The sequence below is a fragment of the Panthera uncia genome, chromosome A2 (assembly GCF_023721935.1).
Source record: "Panthera uncia isolate 11264 chromosome A2, Puncia_PCG_1.0, whole genome shotgun sequence".
NCBI classification, from domain to species: Eukaryota; Metazoa; Chordata; class Mammalia; order Carnivora; family Felidae; genus Panthera; species Panthera uncia.
This window is the reverse complement of record NC_064816.1, coordinates 20,773,420-20,795,629: the sequence shown is the minus strand read 5'-3', so window position 1 is coordinate 20,795,629 and position 22,210 is coordinate 20,773,420. Positions and strand designations below refer to the sequence as shown.

General features: G+C 40.4%; 2 protein-coding genes across 5 annotated transcripts in view; one reads left to right on the top strand and one right to left on the bottom strand.

Moving 5' to 3' along the window:
- The window catches only part of LOC125929475 (voltage-dependent L-type calcium channel subunit alpha-1D-like), a 272,934-nt gene extending 259,781 nt beyond the window's left edge, over nt 1-13,153 (bottom strand). Inside the window, exon 1 of the mRNA XM_049640712.1 lies at nt 12,725-13,153. Within this exon, the coding sequence (XP_049496669.1) occupies nt 12,725-12,740 (16 nt within the window). The 5' untranslated portion in view covers nt 12,741-13,153. The remainder of the gene's footprint in view (nt 1-12,724) is intronic.
- A 1,033-nt stretch (nt 13,154-14,186) lies between these two features.
- The window catches only part of DCP1A (decapping mRNA 1A), a 56,502-nt gene continuing 48,478 nt past the window's right edge, over nt 14,187-22,210 (top strand). Inside the window, exons 1-3 of one of the 4 annotated variants that reach the window (XM_049640707.1) lie at nt 14,187-14,395; nt 16,050-16,090; nt 18,282-18,409. In XM_049640707.1, the coding sequence (XP_049496664.1) occupies nt 14,201-14,395; nt 16,050-16,090; nt 18,282-18,409 (364 nt within the window). In that variant the 5' untranslated portion in view covers nt 14,187-14,200. Of the gene's footprint in view, nt 14,769-16,049; nt 16,091-16,486; nt 18,410-22,210 lie in introns of all 4 variants that reach the window. The other 3 variants (XM_049640710.1, XM_049640708.1, XM_049640709.1) reach the window with 3 other exon arrangements.

Genomic DNA, 22,210 nt, shown 5'->3' with positions numbered 1-22,210 from the left:
TTCTACAAGCCTAGGAGGTAGGTATTATTAACCCTATTTTTTAAATTTTTTTTAATGTTTATTTTATTTTTGAGAGAGAGAGAAACAGACAGAGCATGAGCGGGGGAGGGGCAGAGAGAGCCAAAGACACAGAATCCAAAGTAGGCTCCAGGCTCTGATCTGTCAGCACAGAGCCCCACGAGGGGCTCAAACTCACAGGCTGTGAGGTCATGACCTCAGCCGAAGTCTGATGTTCAACTGACCGAGCCACCCAGGTGCCCCCCCCCTTTTTTTTCTTAGATGAGAAAACAGATCCAGAGAAGTCAAATGACTTCTCCTGAGGAGCCAGCCATCAGGTGGCAGAGCCAAGACTGGGGTTCTTTTTTGACTTTCTGCTTTAGAACGCTCAGACATCGGGTGTCTTAAAGCCATTGGTGAGATACTGCTTCAGCACATCACAGCAAATAGGAGACATGGAGAACATTCTTTCTGAGAATATTCCAAGAAATATTACTCAAGAATGTAACCCCAAAGAGAATCCATATGGTTTTCTCCGTAACAAAACAAAAGGGTGGGGGAGAACATTGGTGTCTTCTCTCCTCTCAGCCTATCCTAATTTTACCCATCACCAAGGTTCAATTCCAGTTCTGTGTCCTCCATGATGGCTTCTCTGCACGTCCTTCATCTGGGACTCAGCCCTGGCTGTCAGTACTATTTTCTTGGCACTTAACCATATACTGCTCTGTGTTGCTCATTTCCCTCCCTCCCCTAACTTCCCTTCTCAGCTCCTAATTACCTGATGGAAATTCTGATAAGCAGAGAAATGCTAAGAAAGAGAAAAGGAAGCAACCTAAGTATTTATTGATGGATGAATGGACAAAGAAGATGTGGTATATACATACAATGGAATATTAATCAGCCACACAAAAAAAGAAGGAAATCCTGCCATTGCTGACAACGTGGATAGACCTTAAGGGCATTATGCTAAGTGAGGGAAGTCAGACGGAGAAAGAGAAATACTCTATGACCTCTTAAATCTTAAAATCTTAAAAACAAAATCTTAAAATCTTAAAAAACAAAACAAAAAGCCTCACAGATACAGAGAACAGATTGCTGGTTGCCTGAGGCAGGGGATAAAGGGTGAGTGAAATGAGTGAAGGTGGTCAAAAGGTACAAATCTCCAATTATAAAATAAATAAGTCAGGGGCACCTGAGTGGCTCATTCACTTAAGCATCTGACCCTGGTTTCATCTCAGGTCATGATCTCATGGATTGTGAGTCGGGGCCTCATTTCAGGCTCCAAGATGACAGCATGGAACCTGCCTGGGATATTCTCTCTCTCACTCTCTCTCTCTCTCTCTCTCTCTCTCTCTCTCTTCTCCCCAACTCATGCTTTGGCTTGCTCTCTCTCTCTCAAAATAAACAAACATTTTTTAAAAATAAATAAATACTTAAGTCATGGGGATGTAAAGTACCTCATGGTAACTCTAGTTAATAATACTGTATTGGGTGTTTCAAAGTTGCTAAGAGAGTCGATCTGAAGAGGTCTTTTTTTTATTTCTTTTTAATTTTTTTTTAAATTTTTAATGTTTTTATTTATGTTTGAGACAGAGACAGAGCATGAGCAGGGGAGGGGCAGAGAGAGAGGGAAACACAGAATCCAAAGCAGACTCCAGGCTCTGAGCTGTCAGCACAGAGCCCGACGCGGGGCTCAAACTCATGGACTGTGAAATCATGACCTGAGCCGAAGTCAGACGCTCAACCAACTGAGCCACCCAGGTGCCCCTGTTTCTTTTTAATTTTTTAACGTTTATTTATTTTTGAGAGACAAAGAGACAGAACGCAAGTGGGGGAGGGCCAGAGAGAGAGAGGGAGACACAGAATCCAAAGCAGGCTCCAGGCTCTGAGCTGTCAGCACAGAGCCCGACACAGAAATCAAACTCAAGAACGACAAGATATGGCCTAAGCTGATGTCAGACACTCAGCCGACTGAGCTACCCAGGCGCCCGTGATCTGAAGAGCTCTTACCACAAGACAAAAATGTTTATAACTGTGTGGTGACGGTGGTAATCATTTCACAATGCATACAAATATCAAATCCTTATGCTGTAATCTGCAACTAATAGGATGCTATATGCAAATTATATCTCAATTTTTAAAAAGGTTTTAAAAAGTGAATACCCTGGACATTCCACAGATCAGATCATCAGCCCCTGAGACCCAGAGTTGACTCTATTACAGCAGGAGCACCGTAACATCATGGTATCCCACCTGCAGAGAAGGAAGGGAAGCCAGGGACAGATGCCCCAACATCCCATCCTGTCAGAGTGAATGTACTGAGCTGTTCAGCAATGAAGGAGCAACAGACAAGGAAGCAAGCCTGTGCCCTGCTTCAAGACAGAAAAATTAAGAGTTAAGTCCACCATGAGCGCCTTCCAAAAATAGTTCCCAAAGTTTTTATGCTATCTAACAAGATTTTATGGACGCTAGAATTTTTATGTGTTTCTCCTGTCTTGTTTCACAGCCCAGTTCCATTATCCTTCTAGCATAAAACCATCTTTAATACTTTCTGAAACAGCCACCAGAAAAGTTCTAGCAGGATAGCTCAGGCGAAATGCACATTACCTGGCAGTGGTCCACTGGACCACCGTTGGTACATCAGCATTTGTTTATCAGTTTTGCTACCTGATTTTCTTGGATGCCAAGGAGCCGAGAACCCAGATGAGTCCATGGACAGCGAGGCAGAGCAACCTTGTGGGATGGGCCCCGTGGTTGTGGGTACTGGCTCCGTCACTTAGTTTACCGGAACACCCATTCTCCCCAAAATAAAACAAGGATAAACATCCTTGCCCTGTCTTGTGTTGAGGATTAAAAGAGGTAATAGGTATGCACGTTCAATGAAAGAGATGAATATTTCCACAGCAGTGATGGGGTTCAGGACACATTACCCCAAAATATGGCATCTTGGCACATTGAATATTTCAGGCTCCAGGAACTTGAGAAAGCAGTAAGGACTCTCTGACCTTCTCCTGAAGCAGGTCCTAACACCCTCACATGAGAGACGCCCTCCTTAGACCCAGAGGAAAGAAGCTTTCTTATTTCAGAAGACACAGGGACACAGAAAGGAATTTAAACAAACAGACCTTGCTGAATTCCCCTCAGTTTACACTTAGCTCATACTCTTTGCCCTATCATGTCTTTCTGCAACTTCCCGTTCTTATCAAACCCCGCATAAAAACACTGAGGCTTGGGGTGCCCTGGTGGCTTAGTCAATTGGGTGTCTAACTCTTGGTTTCGGCTCAAGTCATGATCCCACGGTTCATGAGTTCAAGCCCCGCATAGGGCTCTGTGCTGGCAGTGCAGAGCCTGCTTGGGATTCTCTCTCTCCTTCTCTCTCTCTACCCCTCCCCCACTTGCTCTGTCTCTGTAGCTTTCAAAATAAATAAATAAACTTTAAAAAAAAAACACTCAAGCTTGACCATTTCTTTGGATTTTCATTTCCTCATGATGAAGGAAGTCTTGGGTCACATAAAACTTGAATTAAATCAATGTGTATGTTCCTCTCCTGCTATCTTTGTCAGTTTGAACTTCAGACTCAGCCTATTAAGGACCCTAATATGGTTGAGGAAAGCTTTTCCTCCCCTACAGCAGGGAACGTATTAAAAGATCAAAGTACCGGAAGAGTGCTGCTTTGTCATCATGGCAGAGTTCAGATGTAATTGACCAATTTTCTTATCCTGGAACTGTTAGCTCAAGATTGTTTGGTCAATTGGGGCGCCTGGGTGGCGCAGTCGGTTAAGCGTCCGACTTCAGCCAGGTCACGATCTCGCGGTCTGTGAGTTCGAGCCCCGCGTCGGGCTCTGGGCTGATGGCTCGGAGCCTGGAGCCTGTTTCCGATTCTGTGTCTCCCTCTCTCTCTGCCCCTCCCCCATTCATGCTCTGTCTCTCTCTGTCCCAAAAATAAATAAAAAACGTTGAAAAAAAAAATAAAAAAAGATTGTTTGGTCAATTAATTCTATGCAAAATTGAACTGCCTAATATTTATTGAAAAAGATGTTACTGAATCCTCAAAGGTTGTTGCTATGATTTTGGTTTAGAGTTAAAAGTAAAGCGTTTTGGGGTGCCTGAGTGTGTCCGGCTCAGGTCACGATCTCATGGTTCTTGAGTTTGAGCCCTGCATTGGGCTCGCTGCTATCAGCATAGAGCCTGCTTTGGATCCTCTGTCCCCCTCTCTCTCTGCCCCTCCCCCACACGCATGCACATGGGCTGGTGCTCTCTCTCTCTCTCTCTCTCAAAAACAAACTTAAAAAAATAAAATATTTAATATACATATAAGTGATGATGATGGTTTTAAATAAAAGTAGATTCAAAAGCTGGGTAGAAGATCAAAAGAAAGCCATGTCTGTGTTTTTCTCTCAGCTTTTAAAATGCCCTTTTCTCCCCATCTGCATCTTGGAGGACAGGTGACCCTAAGGCACAGCCACACTATGAGATTGTGCAATCAGCAGCTTATTTTGCTCAGCTCAGTTCTATGAAATGCGTGGGTCTGGTGGATGTGGGCCTAACCTACATTTTCATAAAAGGTCAGTTCTTTTTTGTTTCACAATGTTAAAGCATTTACCCTCTGCCAGACTGAATAAGAATGACATAAACTCATTGACTTTGCCTCTGAAACCTATTTTGCACTACCAGTCTCTAGTTTGAAGGACAAAATCCAAAGACTGCTCCTTTTTTATAGCCCCTGTTACTTTTTTTTTAACATTTATTATTTATTATTGATAGAGAGAGACAGACCATTAGCAGGGGAGGGGCAGAGAGAGAGGGAGACACAGAATCTGAAGCAGGCTCTAGGCTCTGAGCTGTCAGCACAGAGCCCGACATGGGGCTCTAACTCACAAACCAAGAGATCATGACCTGAGCCGAAGTCGTATGCTTAACCAACTGAGCCACCCAGGAGCCCCTAGCCCCTGTTACTTTTTAAAAAGAACTTTCTAGCTCAGATCAGAAAGATCTATGCTATTAAAACTTTAAAGATCAGTCAAATTCTTTGTAGGGCCAAGAAAAACTCCTGGCTTATTCTGAGAAGACGCACCAAAATATGACATTAAGATTACCTGTCAGTTTGGTTCAGCTGATGTATTTCTAGCAATTGCAAGTTACATGGTTCATTTCTTTGGTATGATGTGCCTTTCAACAGATCTCTTGGCTGCTTCCCTACAGATGATGTACTCCAATCCTCAGGGATTCGTGGACTAACGAGTTCGAGAGTTTTATTCGCATATATGCTATTAGTATAAGCTATGGGTGGGAATTTTTCCCTCCCAAGCCTCAGTTTCTAGTAGATTACTTTAAATGTAGGCATCTGTAAAGAGCAGAAAATGCCCATATGGTAATGTTTCACCTGAGTAATCATATTTCCATTACCTTTACTTAACCTCAAGGCAATTTAGCTCAAAAACATATAAATGGAAAGTTTGGAACTGTGTATGTTTTCCTATGTTTCATTATTGAAGAATAAAAGGCCATCAGTGGAAAGCAAAGATAGGAAAGGAGTCACTGGAAAAGAAAACAAAAACCCTCCTATATGAAAGCATCCATCAATACTTAGGAAATGCATGACTTTTAGACATTTACAAATAAAAAGCCCCATCTCCCCAAATCCCTTAAAACTAAGTACATTTATATCCAAATAGTCCCACCTAGATTATTTTCCAGCATTAAATATACAAATATGTGTGCTCTAAAAATGCTCTTAAAAAGTACAAAGACTTAGAGGAGTCTGAAAGATTAAAGAAACATTAATGAATAATTTTTCAAAACTATAGCTCTTTAAAGAAATAATTTTGCCAGCTTTTGGTACAGGAAGATTTCACATAAAAATAACTATATCGTGTTTTTCACACAATTTTATCCAAAGGACCATTAATATAGTATAATATTTTAATGTCATATCCTTTTACTTCACTTTTGTTTTTTTGCTTGTATTTATCAGCGACCTAAGTAAAACAAAATTACAAATATACCGAATATACACAAAATGATTCTATTTGGTTCACATTTTAACATTACCTTTTTACACCATCTGCCTCGGGATTTTCAATAAAAATTCTTTTAGTTTGAAAATCTTCATCTTTGCCAAAAGACAGTTTCTAGAGCTTTGGAAAGTTGTCATGCTAATACAATCAGAAAGTGAAACGGCACGGAGCAGCTTAGGAAGACACAGGAGAGTGGGTGTTTTATTACATTTCTGTACCAGATCATTGTTTCTAGGAGGTAATCCATAAATTTTTAATCCTTCTAGTGTTCTTGAGCAATGTAAAAAGGACTGCTCCTGACCTAGTTCAACCTCCTTTATCACAGTAATGGCAACAATTTTATTGCACAAGAGAAATGGGTTTTTCTATTATCTTTTGGGTTAATGTTTATTGGATAGCTAAGGCTAATTTATGCTCTTCTCCTCAGATAATGAATATTGATATCTCCTTCAAGGTCCAGAACAGGGAATAGTCCTTAAATTCAAGGCTGCAGGCAACATACAGATGAGTGAATGGTTTTTCATATTGTGACAGCTAATCTCCATTAAATTACAGCATTTCCATAATTCAGAGTGCTTTTTAGTGTACATTATTTTATGTTTAACATTATTTTATGTTATGAGTGCAATTGAGTGGGGAAAGATAGGATTAACTAATATTTGTGCCTTCAGGATAAATGTAATCAAGTTTACCAAAATAACATAAACTATATCTGGACCATATTTGTTATTCCACAAATCATGTAATAATTGATTTACACAAGAAAGCCTCCCACGAATCTTGTGTCAGTTTTGCCTCAAGCTCACATGTTGGATCACATATTGGATACCCAAATTAAGACAATATGTAAGCAGAAAAAACAAAGCATTGAACCCTTTAAGAATGTAATACTGTGTGGGGTTCCTGGGTGGGTCAGTCAGTGGGTTCGAGCCCCTCATCAGGCTCTATGCTGACAGCTCAGAGCCTGAAGCCTGCTTCGGATTCTCTCTCTCTCTCTCTCTCTCTCACTCTCTCTCTCTCTCTCTCTGCCTTTCCCCCACTAGTGCTCTGTCTCAGTCTCTCTCTCTCTCTCAAAAATAAATAAACATTAAAAAAAAATGTAACACTGTGATTTTACCTCAAAGTGGGAGGGTACAGTGAAGATACATATTCATTGTGGGTTTTTTTAATGTTTATTTATTGGGGGGGGGGGAGGGGCAGAGAGAGGGAGACACAGAATCCGAAGCAGGCTCTAAGCTCCAAGCTCCGAGCTGTCAGCACAGAGCCCGAGATGGGGCTCAAAGTCACAAACCTCGAGACCATGACCTGAGATGAATTTGGGCACTTAATTGACTGAGCCACCCAGGCACCCCAATACATATTCATTCTTAAGTGTATCTCTGTGCACATTCAATCCATAAGAGTTCAACAATTTATTAATATGCTTTAGCCACTGAACAAATTTTGTGTTGAAGGGAGCTAAGACTCATTAAATGAATTAAATGCATATGTAGAAGTGATTATGATGGCAATTTCACCAGATAAATAAATATTAGTAAATGAATAATGGTTATATAAGACTAGAAGCAAACCAGAACTAAAACTGGAAAGATAGAAAAGAACTCGTGAACAAAAAAAGCCTCTAAGTTCTGTTGTCCGTACTTAGTACATTTCGTATTAATCTGTAGAGTCAACAAGGAAGATTTCAGGTTACAGAGTTAACACAGCAGATTGATGCCTTTAAACTCTTTCTTATTGTGTTGGCTTAAGAAATACAGTTGATCCTTTAGATGAACAAATAAAAGAAGATGTGAGATAGATATAGATATATATCACATATCACACATATATATATGAATATATATTCATATTCAATATATTCAATATAACTGATTGAATATATATATGAATCATATATATATATATGATTCAGCCATAAAAAAAGAATGAGATATCGCCATTTGCAACAACATGGATGGACCAAGAGAGTATTTTGCTAAGTGAAAGAAGTCAGAGAGAGAGAAAGACAAATACTATATGATTTCACTTATATGTGAAACCTAAAAAAATAACACAAATGAATAAATGAACAAAAAGCAGAAACAGACCCTTAACTACAGAGAAGAAGACGGATGGTTGCCAGAGGGAAGGGAGTGAAAGGATGGGCAAAATGGGTGAAGGGGAGTGGGAGATACAGGCTTCCAGCTATGGAATGAATAAATCACAGGAGTAAAAGGTACAGCATAGAGAATACAGCATAGTAACAGTGTTGTGTGGTGACAGATGGCAGCTACGCGATGGGGAGCACGGCATAGCGGATACACTTGTCAAGTCACTATGTTGTATGCTGAAACAAATGTAACACTGGGTGTCAACTACACTTCAATAAGAAAATAATAATACAAGAAGATAAAGATGCTTTAGAAGTGGGGGGGAAAAGAAATACAGTTGATTCTTGAACAACACATAGGTTGGAGCGGCAAACCCCCACACAGTTGAAAACCCAGGTAAAACTTTCGACTCCCCAAAAACTTAACTGCTACTGTTGACAAAGCTTTACCAGTAACATGAACAGTTTTTGTATGTTATATGTATTATATGCTATATTCTTACAGTAAAATACGCTAGAAAAAAAATGTCATTAAGAAAATCATAAGGAAGAGAAGACATACTTTTTCAATTTTTTCACGTTTGTTTATTTTTGAGAGAGAGAGAGAAAGAAAGACAGAGTGTGAGTGGGGGAGGGACAGAGAGAGGGAGACACAGAATGTGGAGCAGGATCCAGTCTCTGGGCTGTCAGAATAGAGCCCAACACGGGGCTCGAATTCATGAATCAGGATATCATGACCTGAGCCAAAGTCAGATGCTCAACTTACCAAGCTACCCAGGTGCCCCAAGAAAATATATTTATAGTACTGTTACTATATTTATCAAAAAAAAAAAAAAAACCTTCCCATATGCGGACCCACACAGTTCAAACTCATGTTATTCAAGTGTCAACGGTACTTGCATTTTAATACGCCCAAGGGAGAAAGAAAGACAGAATTAAAAGAAGTCTGAGAGCATCTGTGGCAACTGTCATGCAGAAGTACATTTTAAACGCCAGCCTCCCAATTTGGCTTTAGTAGGTTATTTCATGATGCAATTGCAAAATCAATTGCCTAATGGTATAGGCAAGAATATTTTTGGTCTTTAGCCACTTTGTGACTCTGCAAATTTGTGCTTATAACTGATTGCTAATGCAGAGCTCTGGCTGGAGTTCTCTTAAAGTCTTGACTTATTGTCAAAGCACTAAGCAATCTTCTGGTAAATCATATGCTTAATTTTAATTCCACTTCAGAAGCCTGAAGTTTTATTGCTGACTTTCTGAACAATCTGGAGCAGTACAATTAGTTGGGATAGGCTGGACCGAGGTAACAAAAAAGTACATAATCTCCCAAAGTACATAATCTCCCAAACCCAACACAGTCTACTCAATCATCTAACAGTCTGAGAAGGATACCCTGGACAGCAAGCAGCTCTCCTCTTTGTGGTGATTCAGGGTCCCAACCCCTTTCATCTTAGGTCTCTGCCATTCTTCATGGCCCCACAGTTGCCTGCACCCAGACAACAGAAAGGGGGAAAGCAAGTCAAGGGGGAACATGCTCCTTAAACCTGTGGCCTGGAGAAGCCACACATCACTTCTGCCAACATTCCACTGGCCAGAATTGGATCAGAGAGCTGTACCTAAGCTAAAAGAGTTTGGGAAATGAAACCTATCTGTGTGGGGAAGGCAACGGAAAAGGATAAAAATGACTGCTGGTGAAGAGTGTACAATCTCTGCCTCAGGGAAATCAGCTCATCTTGTACCTTTGGATGCCTTCATTTACAAATGCGTAACAATTATCTACATCCATATACCAATCTTGAGAATTTGTGAGTGAGTATACCTATGAAGCACTTTGCTGTTCCATGGAGAAGCAGTATGTATCAGTTTTGAATATACTGCTAGTGTTTATACCACTGCTATGCTATGTTTAATTTGAAACGTTCCATTGGGTTAAGTAACGGCAAAGGATGTAGAACTTTCTCCCAAAGAACATTATCAAGAACACCATGTTAAACACAATAAACAGATTAACTAAATGGTATGCTAATCCCATGTGCTTTTATTCCAGTTACATTACCCCATATGGAGATTTCTTTCTCCCTGGTTGAAATCATTAGTATGTCTGCTCCAGAACTGACAGACTAAACTAGTTCACATATCAGAAATGCAATTCTAGAAAGCATCTAGTACCTTTTAGGATACTTTCATAAAGCTATGGGAAACCCAAAAGATTCCACCAAAAAACTGCTAGAACTGATTCATGAATTCAGCAAAAGAGAATCAGAGATTCAGAGAAATCGGCTGCATTCCTATATGCCAACAATGAAGCAACAGAAAAAGAAATCAAGGAATCGATCCCATTTACAATTATAGCAAAAACCATAAAATACCTAGGATTAAATCTAACCAAACAGGTGAAAAATCTATACACTGAAAACTATAGAAAGCTTATGAAAGAAATTGAAGAAGACACAAAAAATGGAAAAATATTCCATGCACCTGGGTAGGAAGAACAAATATTGTTCAAATGTCAATACTTGGGAATGCAAGCTGGTGCAGCCACTCTGGAAAACAGTATGGAGTTTCCTCAAAAAACTAAAAATAGAACCACCCTACGACCCAGCAATGGCACTACTAGGCATTTATCCACAGGACATAGGTGTGCTGTTTCGAAGGGACACGTGCACCCCCATGTTTATAGCAGCCCTATCAACAATAGCCAAAGTATGGAAAGAGACCAAATGTCCCTCAATGGATGAATGGATAAAGAAGATGTGGTATGTATACACAATGGAGTATTACTCGGCAATCAAAAAGAATGAAATCTTGCCATTTGCAACTACGTGGATGGAACTGGAGGGCATTATGCTAAGTGAAATTAGAGAAAGACAAAAATCATATGACTTCACTCATATGAGGACTTTAAGAGACAAAACAGATGAACATAAGGGAAGGGAAACAAAAATAATATGAAAACAGGGAGGGGGACAAAACAGAAGAGACTCATAAATATGGAGAACAAACTGAGGGTTGCTGGATGGGTTGTGGGGGGGGAGGGGATGGGCTAAATTGGTAAGGTGCACTAAGGAATCCACTCCTGAAATCATTGTTGCACTATATGCTAACTAATTTGGATGTAAATTATAAAAATTACCAAAAAAAGAAAAAAAATAATTGACATGCATGGAGCACAAAAGTGACAGGTCTTCCAGGGAAGAGAAAGACACTTTCCCATCTCTGACCTGCCCAGCCACCTCTCCCTTCTCCAAGTAGTCTCCTCCATGGCCTTATAGGCGTTGGGTTTGAAGATGGCATTCACTCATGAATATTTATGGAGAATCTACTCTATGCCAGGGGCATAAATACTAAATACTAGAGACCCAACAAAGATGCACTCGCTGCCCTTAGCCTGTAGTCTAAGACACAAGAAAGATCTTAAGGTTTGGCTCACAAACACAAGGCAAAACCATGCATCAAAGCAAAGGGGGAAGAGTTTCAATTCCTAAGTATTCACATTGCCCTTAATATATCTTGAGAACTGTACAGAGCATTACAGTCAACATTAACACGTTTTGGGCCATGCAAACATGCATTTTTGAAGCAATTTTCCATCTGAATATTGGTAAATCTATGTAAGAAAAAAATTAATGAATAAGTCATGGGGATGTAATGTACAGCATGATGACTATAGTTAATAATACTATGTTACATATTTGAAAGTAGCTAGGAGAGGGGATCTTGAAAGTTCTTACCACAAGAAAAAAAAATTTGTAACTAGTTATGGTGACAGATGTTAGCTGGACTATTGTGGTAATCATTTTGCAATGTATACAAATATCAAATTAGCATACCATACACTTGAAACTAATACAATGCTATATGTCAACTATACCTCAATAAAGTAATAATTTTTTAAGAGGAAAAAATCACTTAAGTTTCAGGTGTGTCTTTGAATTTTATTCCAAGGGCTTGCATTATCTATTCAAAAAATACATATATTTTTTAAATTAGGGCACAGATTTTTAATTATTTTATTGAAAGTAGGTGGGAGTAAGACTCATTCTCAATGATGAAGAAAGGTAGCCATGGTGTATAGGAAGGGAGCCCTGGGGGAAGGCAGGAGTCTCTGGATTCTAATACCAGATGCCCCCAGACTAGTGTGAAACTGAGCCAGTGATTTCTCCATCCAGCTTCAATTAAATCACCCGTCAAATGAGGATGATCACACCTTCCCTAGCTCACCATTAGACTGTAAAATGAAAGGGAGCCCTTGCCTTTCTTCTCTGGTGAACTCCTACTCACCCTGGAGCACTAATGCAAACATCATCTCCTCCATGAAGCCTTCCTAGACTTTCCTGACCAGATGGAGTGAAATCCTCTGGGTTTCAAGAGCAACATCTCTAGCCTGGTCCCAGTTTCCTTACATTGTCCTACTTGTTTCTCCCGGAGCCAGGAAGTTGTCTTAAACAGTCTTTAAAGCTCCCGGGGGGCTACCAGTGAAAAGGGAAAGGGTTAACATTAGGCAGAGAGAGATAAAGGACCTTCAGGGAGGCAGACTGCAGCTACAAGTGGGAGGCTGAAGAAAAGGCCAGGTTTGGAAGAAAAAAAAAAAAAAAAAAGGATGAAGGTATTCCAGACCTACCTGGGCTAGGTGCCATGCATGCAGTCTCACAAACTTTCTGATAAGGTCCCAATAAGAAGTCAGGAACAAAATTCTTCAGCAGCTACCCAGCCGGGACACATCTAACTCTTTAGAGCGTTATACTTCCCCTCAAGCTATCGCTTCGCTGTTTCCACGAGATTCATTCGACTCCGTGAGACAAAGACCAGCCTCTCTCTGACCCTCCTGTGACACCAGCTCACACCTAAAAGTTCCATATACTTGCTTAAGGAACAGTGAATGACTGACACGCTTCCTGTCTGCCTTTGTACACGCTTCTCACGTGATACTGCAAAGAATGTAAGACATGAAGTCTCTTCCCATTCACAAATGTAAAATCATAAACAATACAAATATTACAGGGCTTTTTATTTTTAAGTTTATTTTGAGTACGAGTGTGAGTGGGGTAAGGGGGGGAGAGAGAGAGAGGAGGGAGGGAGAGAGAGAGAGAGAGAGAGAGCGAGCGCGTGAGTCCCAAGCAGGCTCCATGCTGTCAGCCCAGGGCCCCACCTCCGTTTCAGGAAACATGAGATCATGACCTGAGCTGAAATCAAGAGTCGAGGCTTAACTGAGCCACCCATGCACCCCGGGTTTTTTTTGTTTTTTTGGGTTTTTTTTCCTTTCAAAAATTCAATTCCATTGGGGTATCTGTTCAATGTAAGAAAAAAAATTTTTTTAAACAAGTTGAGTGGTGTGAACAGAGCTCCGTATACTCTCCGTTATGTTTTACTCTTTAGCTAGTACCTGGCTCTTCAAAATGTGTTAAAATGCCCAACAGATATTTGCTAAAATAATGTATTATCTTTATCTTTTTAAAGCTTTAATCGATATAGGACAAACCCAGGCCTTCGTGCTCTCCTCCCAAGACCGGATGGAAGGAGTTACATGAGACCAAGACGAGGAAAATGAGCAAAAGTGAACTGCACAAGACATTCCTGTGTAGTTACAGGAGGCTTAGTTTGGCTTTTCTCAAAATTTTCCTACAGAAAAACACCAAATTGCTGGCGATAGTGATCCAGTGAGATCCGAGACCTGGGGCGACTTTCAGGGTACCGCCCTCCCTGCTCCCAGCTTCTCGGTGCTTTCCCCCCACGACCTGTGGAGTGCCGCACAGGCACAGCCGGCTTTTCGTTCCGCGGCCCGGCCTGCGCCTCCTCAAGCGCAGGCTGCCCCCGCGTCGGCCTGCTGCCTCGTCCGGCAGGAGCCCGAAGAAAGCTCGAGCGCAGCCTCGATCCCGCCGACAGGACATTTTAACCCGAGTACAGGATACGCCTGCGCCCCCGCCGGCAAGCTCGGCCGCCAAAACCACGCCGGACCCTAGGAGCCCGACGGTCCCGGAACCCGGCGCCCGGGCCGTGGACGCAGCGGAGCATAATAGCTGTTGTACCGCCCCGCCGCGAGGCCCGGAGGAGAGGCGGAAGTTGAGGCTGCTGACGCAGCTGGGGGAACCTTGCCTGGATGGCACCATCCTGCCCGCGACTCCGCCCCCGCTGGAGGGGCTCGGCTCCGGAATTCAAGATGGAGTCCCTGAGCCGAGCTGGGCAGGAGATGAGCCTTGCGGCCCTGAAGCAGCACGACCCCTACATCACCAGCATCGCAGACCTCACGGGCCAGGTCGCTCTGTACACCTTCTGCCCCAAGGCCAACCAGTGGGTGAGTGCGGCCAGGCCGCTGAGGTCGCCCGCCCGGCCACCGCCTCTTAAAGGGACCGCGCGGACTGTCCTGGGTTGGGGACGATTCCGGAGGCCAGGGCGGCAGAGGAGAGGCCAGGGACTGGAGAAGAGACAGGCCGGTCCCTGAAAGGTGTCAGGGGCTTCGAGGATTGGGAGAGAGGAGCGAGAGAAGTAGGCCCAAGACGTCCCGAGGGAAAAGCCGATAGAGGGGAGGATTGCAGGAGGATCAGTCCCATGGGGTCGGGTCCGGGGACATGGGCGATCTGCCTTCTTTGCAGATGTGTTGGAGAATGAGAACGGTGGGGTCAGAAAGATACCTGAAAGATTGCGTTTGAAGCTGTGAGGGTTATTAGGTAAAGTACATATACATAATCTATAAACACCCGCGCTCTCCCCCAACAAGCACGTAAATAAGAGCCCCCTTCATAGAGGTCATTTGGATTTAAAGCTTGAAATCCAATTAGTTTCAATTCTTGGAAGGGAGGTGGTGGGGATGAATCCGGCTTTTATCTAACTGCACTCTGTTTCCAGAGTTTTGGAAAAGATTTCAAGGCACTTAGGAAAAGGGCTTCCATGTTAATTGGATTCCCTTGAAACCTTTGGAAAAGAGACCCTGTAAATGTGTTTCGTTCCAGCTGTGCTGCTGGTGATGTCACCTCTGAATGCTCCCTTCAGACTAAGTACTTTTTGGCTTTTTTTGCACGGGAGGGGGTCTGAAAAGTTACATTCAATCTGTTCTCTGACTTGTGAACCCCTGTTTAAAAGTAATATAATTTCCAGTTTTCTAGTAATTGACCCTCAGTAATTTGCTCATTCAGCTTTAGGCTTTACATTTGTCAAATAATCTGTAAATATTTGTTGGATTGAGTTCATAAATGACTAATGTTCACATTTCAGTAAGAAATGAAATGCTTATACTAACAAAGCTCTGAAATATTATCGTAATATATTCTTTAAGGTATAAAACAGAAACATAGGTTATATTTAATCAATAATTTTGTAAGAATGATTTGACATTTATAAACACTTAATTCAGATGAAGAAAGTGTTCAGAATCCTCTTGCTTTACTTTATCTTCTTTCCTTTACCTCCTGGAAGAGAAGGAGATATGGAAAGTCAAAAAGAACAAAATTACAGAATTTTTTTTTAAGTGAAGCTGTTTTAGACATTGCCTTAGTTTGAATTGTTCTGAATCATTTTACTTTATTTGGTCTGCATATAAATTTGTGAGCTGTGAATTGCAGACAAATGGTGAAGACTTGGGGGCAGGAACTTATGACTAACAAGCTTTTATTTCTAGTTTTTCACGGATTTTCAGTGTTGTGGAATTTTAATTGTGGAGTCCTGCTTTACATATGAAATGCAAGCCATAATCTGAATTGAAAAATAAGCTGCCGTTATTCATTCATTTGGATAATGGCACATAGAACATAAGCAAAACTTTTTCTTTGTTTTGGATAAGAAAGAAACTGGTAACAGTAGTTTGTGGAGTAAAAGAGTTACTTGACCTGTTCCAAAGTGAGTAATTTTAAAATAAATAAGCTCATTTTAAACATGACTTATTTCTTCTCCATTAGGACCATTTGGGGTTGAAGTATGGGGGAAAAAACTAATTGACTCATTGTCTATTATAGGAGAAGACTGATATAGAAGGGACCTTATTTGTATATCGAAGGTAAGCTTTTTAAAAAAATGATACATGTCTATTTTTAATCTAATGGTGAATAGTGTCCTATAAAGTTCAGCGTTGTTGTACATTTGTCTTTGGAACCTTCCTGCTTGTCCCTATTCATCCATTTGTAGCTGTGAGATTCTAACCAAGTTATGTCCCTTCTTTGAGCCTTCCTATGATTCAGAGCTAGTAATGTGTAATTTTAGCTTGAGAGTCATTTAGAAAGCCTGGATTACTCAATTGCACATTTTATATTTTCAACTTTTCTGAGAGGTCATTATGTAAAATAGGATTGGTTTACAAACTACAGCTTTTGTTTTATTAGGCAACTTTTGTGTCCTAACTGTAACTGACAGGAAAGGATAGTCATGAGTCCTTATTTTTCTGGATCTCCCTTAGGTCTTGTTCTGACTGGGGCAGGTTCCTTCCCATGGTTTCTAAAGCAGAGGGATTCAGCAGGAATTATTACTGACATCTGGTCCTCCCCACCTTTTTGTATTAGGAGTTATCTTTTAAGGATTGCCTTTCTCCATTGATGGTAATTAACAAGAATTTGTCAAATATTCTCTAAATTCTGGTGTATGGCTTTGAGATCTTGTCCAAATACACTGATCTCTTTTTTTTTCCTTTGTATGTAAGTGCTTTGATATTACATATTAACTATAGCAGCTCTTTATTCTTTGCCACTTTGTTCCCTGCCCTTCATCTTTCTCCTTTAAAAAAAAAAAAAAAAAGGCCTTTATCCTTCACCTACTTCATTATTCTTTATTACCTATGTAAATCTCTAGAAACTCATTTGTAGTTAGAGCCTCAGTATCTATGATATTTGGAAAGTACTTTCCTGGCCTTACTGTTACAGAATAGTACAGATCCACTGTTTGTAGAAAATATGAAGTTTAGTATAATAAATGATTTGGTTTAATAATATTCATAGAGGCTTACAGTGTTGATCCTAACAAAAGGAAACCAATGAAACTATTTGGGAAATGTGAGAATATTTTATGTGCCTTGGATTAAGGTATGCCACAGTGTCAGAATATCACTTTGCAGAGACCTTAGTCTAGAAGAAGCCTGGATTTGGGGTCAGAAAACCTAAAGCTGAATTCTAGTCACATTATTTGTGTGACTTTGGACAAAAGCCTTAATCATTCTGAGTTTATTTCCTAATCTGTAGAGTAGTATTCTAAAATCTCTCCCATGTACACAGAGAAATGAATGAGAAACTGTGAAATGTTGTATACATGTGAGGAGTGTCTAAAGGGTCATGTACTGACTCACCCTGATAGGAGAACCAAGGACATTTGTTATTATAGGATTCGAGACATTTTCTGTCTAACTCAGGAGAACTGTGGAAAGACCTGTTTGGTGTAAGAAACAATCATGATTGTTATGGTTGACAAGTCTACCTAAAGTAGACATACTAAATACTATATACTATACTAAATACCAAATACTAAATACTATACTCTATACTAAAACCAAGTCTGTACCGTATTTAAAATAAGTGATATTTTTGTTGAGCAAATGTTTATTCAACATCTACTGGCTATCTATCTTGGGATACAACTGCAAAAAAACAAGACGAGAACCCTATTTGTGTGGAGTTTACATTCTAGTGGAGAAAGACAGTAAATATAAAAAATAATAAGTGGTATGGGAAAAAAGAGGTGGGCTGGAGGTATTGAACTTGAGAGCAGGCTGGGAACCTGAGAAAGAGTAGTTCTTAGGTAAGTGTCACTGAGAAAGTGATATTTGAGGAGAAGCTTGCAGGGGGTGAGATAACTAGATTCGGGACGAGTGTTCCAGGCAAGGGTCTTTAGGTAGAAGTGCTCTCCTGTAGGGAAAGTGAAGAGCTCGGTGTGGCTGGAGCAAGAGAACAAGAGGCAGAGGAGAGGAAGGCAAGGAGGACACATACCAGCCAAGGCCCTGGTGGTCTTAGCAAGGCCACCGGCCTTCAGTCTGAGGGACTAAGCCCTTGGAAACTTCTGAGAAGAGGAGGGATATGATCTGTCTTAAATTTTTTGTTTACAATTTTAAGTGCTAACAATATTGTGTAATGCAATAATGTAGTTATTCTTTGAAATGGAAATAAAGAAGTAGATAACATTTCTGTGAATTAAACAGTGACTACAGGGTTGTTTGGTTTTTTTTTGTTGTTTTGTTTTGTTTTGTTTTGTTTTTTGTCAAATCTAAGGTCAGCCTCACCTTACCATGGTTTTACCATTGTGAATCGACTGAATATGCACAATCTGGTTGAACCAGTGAATAAAGATTTGGAATTTCAGCTCCATGAACCATTTCTTCTGTATAGAAATGCAAGCTGTAAGTATATCTGTCTTATTATGGTTCATATGTTTACAATTAAAATTGAGTGACTTTAGTTTCTATCACACTATTTTTGGATTTGCAAGTTAATAATAAAAAACATAATCTATGCTCTTATGGTTATAAATGAGTCTCTTAGTAAGATCAAGCCTTTTAAATTGAGCTTCTAAAATTGAAACAGTATACACTTTTGTATACAGTAACATTTATATCGTTTTAGTTAAATAAACTATTCCATATAATAGCATTACATTATATTCCTATTGTTTGTTTTATGAAAGTAAGTTTCACCCTTTGTTTTGGTTGTGACATTCAATTATTGGCTGTCCATGCCCCTGAACAACAGAAATAGAACTTAGTTTGAGAGATACAGGATGGGGACTGATACTGATATTTCTATCCCTGAAGCAAGTACTATCTTTTGCCCTGGGAGTGTTATTTTTCAGTCTGTTTATTGAGTGTCTGCTGGGTCCAAATTCTGGGCCACGAGCTGTTGTACTCACTGTTAATGATACAGTAACCTACGTACGGCAGGAAAGCAGTTAAGTCAGCTGTGACTCAGATGCAAGTGGCAGCTACTCAGTTGTAGAGCGACTTCTAGAGACCTTTCAGGCATTTTACAGACTCCTCAGAATGGTTGCATACAGTCCACAAAGCTCTTTCAAGAAGTAAGATACTAAAAAGTAACCTCAATTCCTGTATTTCAGTATGGGTGTTGAAGATATGAGTGTTTGAGGGCAGAAGAAAGGCAGTTTGTTTGGCACTGAGTGTAGGCAGATCAGACCTGGTTGTGGTAGCAGAGCGACTGTCACTATCATCCAAGGAGATTGCCAGAGAGATGTTACTTCTCACTTAAAAAGGACAAGTTACTCTTTGGATTTCACTTGACTGGGACGTAACTAGTATTGAAGGAATGTCTTCAGTGTAAAATAGAAGTAGCTCTGGAAATTAGGCAGCTTTTAATTCCCTGAGTGAGAAAGGATGTTGTTTCAGAGACAGAAGCCCAAACTCTTCTCCACAGCTCACTTTATGTATCTGAGTGAAATAGAGTCTCTTGATTTTTCAGTGAACTATTTGTCCAGAAAGTTCCTCTCTGAGATTTAATTTCTGGGGACATGCTGGAACTAATGTTAACAGCAGAATTACTTCAGATGGCAGCTTTCTTTGTGCTGAACTTTCTATTAAAGGGAGATTCTGCAGCGAAACACAGATCCAGTTGTTGTTTTTTTTTTAAGGGAAATTGGCTTAATTCTGCTCCTTACTACCTGGAAACTTAATCTAGCTATTGCTTCTAACAAAAGTTTGAAAGTAGTCTGGAAAATTATCAGAGACCCATGGATTTCATAACTATTTAGCATAAGCCTAATGTGAATCATAGTATTTCTTTCACAAGCAAAGGTTCCTGTGGAGTTGAAAGTGCAACATAGCACAAATAGAATTAAATCACGATTAACCAGAATTTCACTAATCAGAGCCTCGGTTATCTGGAAAGGTAGATCAGACTTTTTTTGTGCACATCTAGCAGATACCTGGAGTACAACCTGACGTCACCATAAAATGTGCTGTAACTTTAACCCCACTATAGTATCCTAGATTAATTTGTTGTGATGGTAAGAATTTAAATCGTCAGGAGTGTTTATTACGTTAATTAGAATATTCTCAAGCAGAAAGGTACACTAATGCATTTTATTCTAGAAAGATTTTCAACAAGAAGTTGAAACAAAGATTTCCTTAGTTGAACAGAAAACTCACTTAACCAAAGTTGTCCAACTCCCCAGTTAGTTGAGGCACTGAATTATTTTCTAAGGGCTGTATGGTTTCTGGTATTGCTAATTAGAAATGCAAGAGCACATCAGCTTGTTTTCAGACTAGACAAAGGCCTGAAAAGGTCAAGTACAACACTGTGGGTATATTAGAAACAGTCTACAAGAGGAGCTCGGGGAAGGTATTTAAAGGAACGGCTGTATCAGGGAGAAGTGACAAGGCAGGGTGAAGTGATTCTGGGAGTGTGATGGCCTCTCTTGGGTCTATGTTTTGTCTACCTAGTCTCAAATGTGGAAAATAGTCTTGTCAAGGCTGCAAGCTATTGAGTTGTTAAGGGATTTGTTCTTTAAACAAAAAGTTAATTAGTGTCTGATTGTGTATACAGGTAATTATACCTGATTCTGTGGCTGCTCTTCTGGCATTGTCTTGTGGGAAATATCACTAAAACACTGACCCGTTTCACTCGTTATACCTTCAGATCCAGCTTCTTTCACTCATGTCAGTTTTTGGAGTTACTAGAAAACTGAGCTCTCATTTTTCCCAGTTCTAAATAAATTGTTTTGTTTTATTTTATTTTTTAGTCTTGATTTATACAACACCCCACCCCCACCCCCACAAGGAAAAGGCAAAATCTTGCAGAGAAAATGCCTACACTAGCCAAAGGCTTAGGTTGGTGATTCTGTTGAATATTCTGGAAGTAGTATATTCTATACTCATCAAAGGGCCTTTTGGCAGTCATGAGACCCCTGTGAGGCTGTGGCGAGGGTTGGGAAGACTGCAGATTCTATAATTGATTAAGCAAAGGTGTCGTTCCTAACACCTTATTTCTGACTTATAGTGAGGAGACAAGAGTCCCAGAGAAGTTAAGAAACTTGCTCAAGAGTCGCAAGTTTGTAAGTGACATAGGCAGAATTCAGATCATCAAAGCCCGTGTTCTTTCTGGATGGCTGCAACAATAAAATTACTTAACTTCATCAATCCATGTTCTAGAGCAAGGCTGTCAACTAGAACTCTAATAATGGGAATAATGGAAATGCTCTGTATTGGCCCTATCCCATAGAGCAGCCACCAACTACCTGTGACTACTGTTGAGCATTCAAAGTGTGGCTGGTGCTACCAAGACATTTTCTTTTCCTTTTTAGTTTATTTAATTTAACCAATTTGCATGTAAGTAATCATATGTGGCTAGCGGCTACCATAATGGACAGAAGAGATGTAAAGCATGAACCCATGCTCCAAACACACCCTTTTGTTGTGCCATATCTGAATTTGGATTCGATTTTTATGCCTCTCATTTAGTCATTGTTTTTGTTTTTTTTTTTTTTTTAATTTTTTTAACGTTTATTTATTTTTGAGACAGAGAGAGACAGAGCATGAGCAGGGGAGGGTCAGAGAGAAAGGGAGACACAGAATCTGAAACAGGCTCCAGGCTCTGAGCTGTCAGCACAGAGCCCAACGCGGGGCTCGAACTCACGGACCGTGAGATCATGACCTGAGCCGAAGTCGGCCGCTTAACCGACTGAGCCACCCAGGCGCCCCTAGTCATTCTTTTTTAAAATTTATGTAAGTGATTCCTAGATACAAAGGCTGCAGAAGATATCCCTGAGGGTGGCTTTGCCATGGTAACACTCTTTTGGCATGAAATTTAATTTTCGGAAAAGAATTCTATTCTAGGCTTTGCCATTTTCGGGCTGTAACCTTGAATAAATCATGTAAACCACTGATCTGGCCTGCTTATCTTAAAAGAGCATCATATACATGAAGGTATTTTGTCAGGCACTTATAAATATAAAATATTATAGACTGTGTCTCCATCTTGGACCCAAGCCAAGTGATCTTTTTAAAAAGTGGAAGAGTTGTAGGGATTTTAATATTATCCAGGTTCTCTTATAACGCAGGCCCGTAGTGTCCTTCTTCACATCCCTTCTAACCAGCACCAGGACAAGCTGGAGACTCTGTTTGTCTTTACAGATATTATTTTCGGATGTTATAGGGGCCATTACCAGACAGCCTGAGGTATGATAAGTTGAAAAT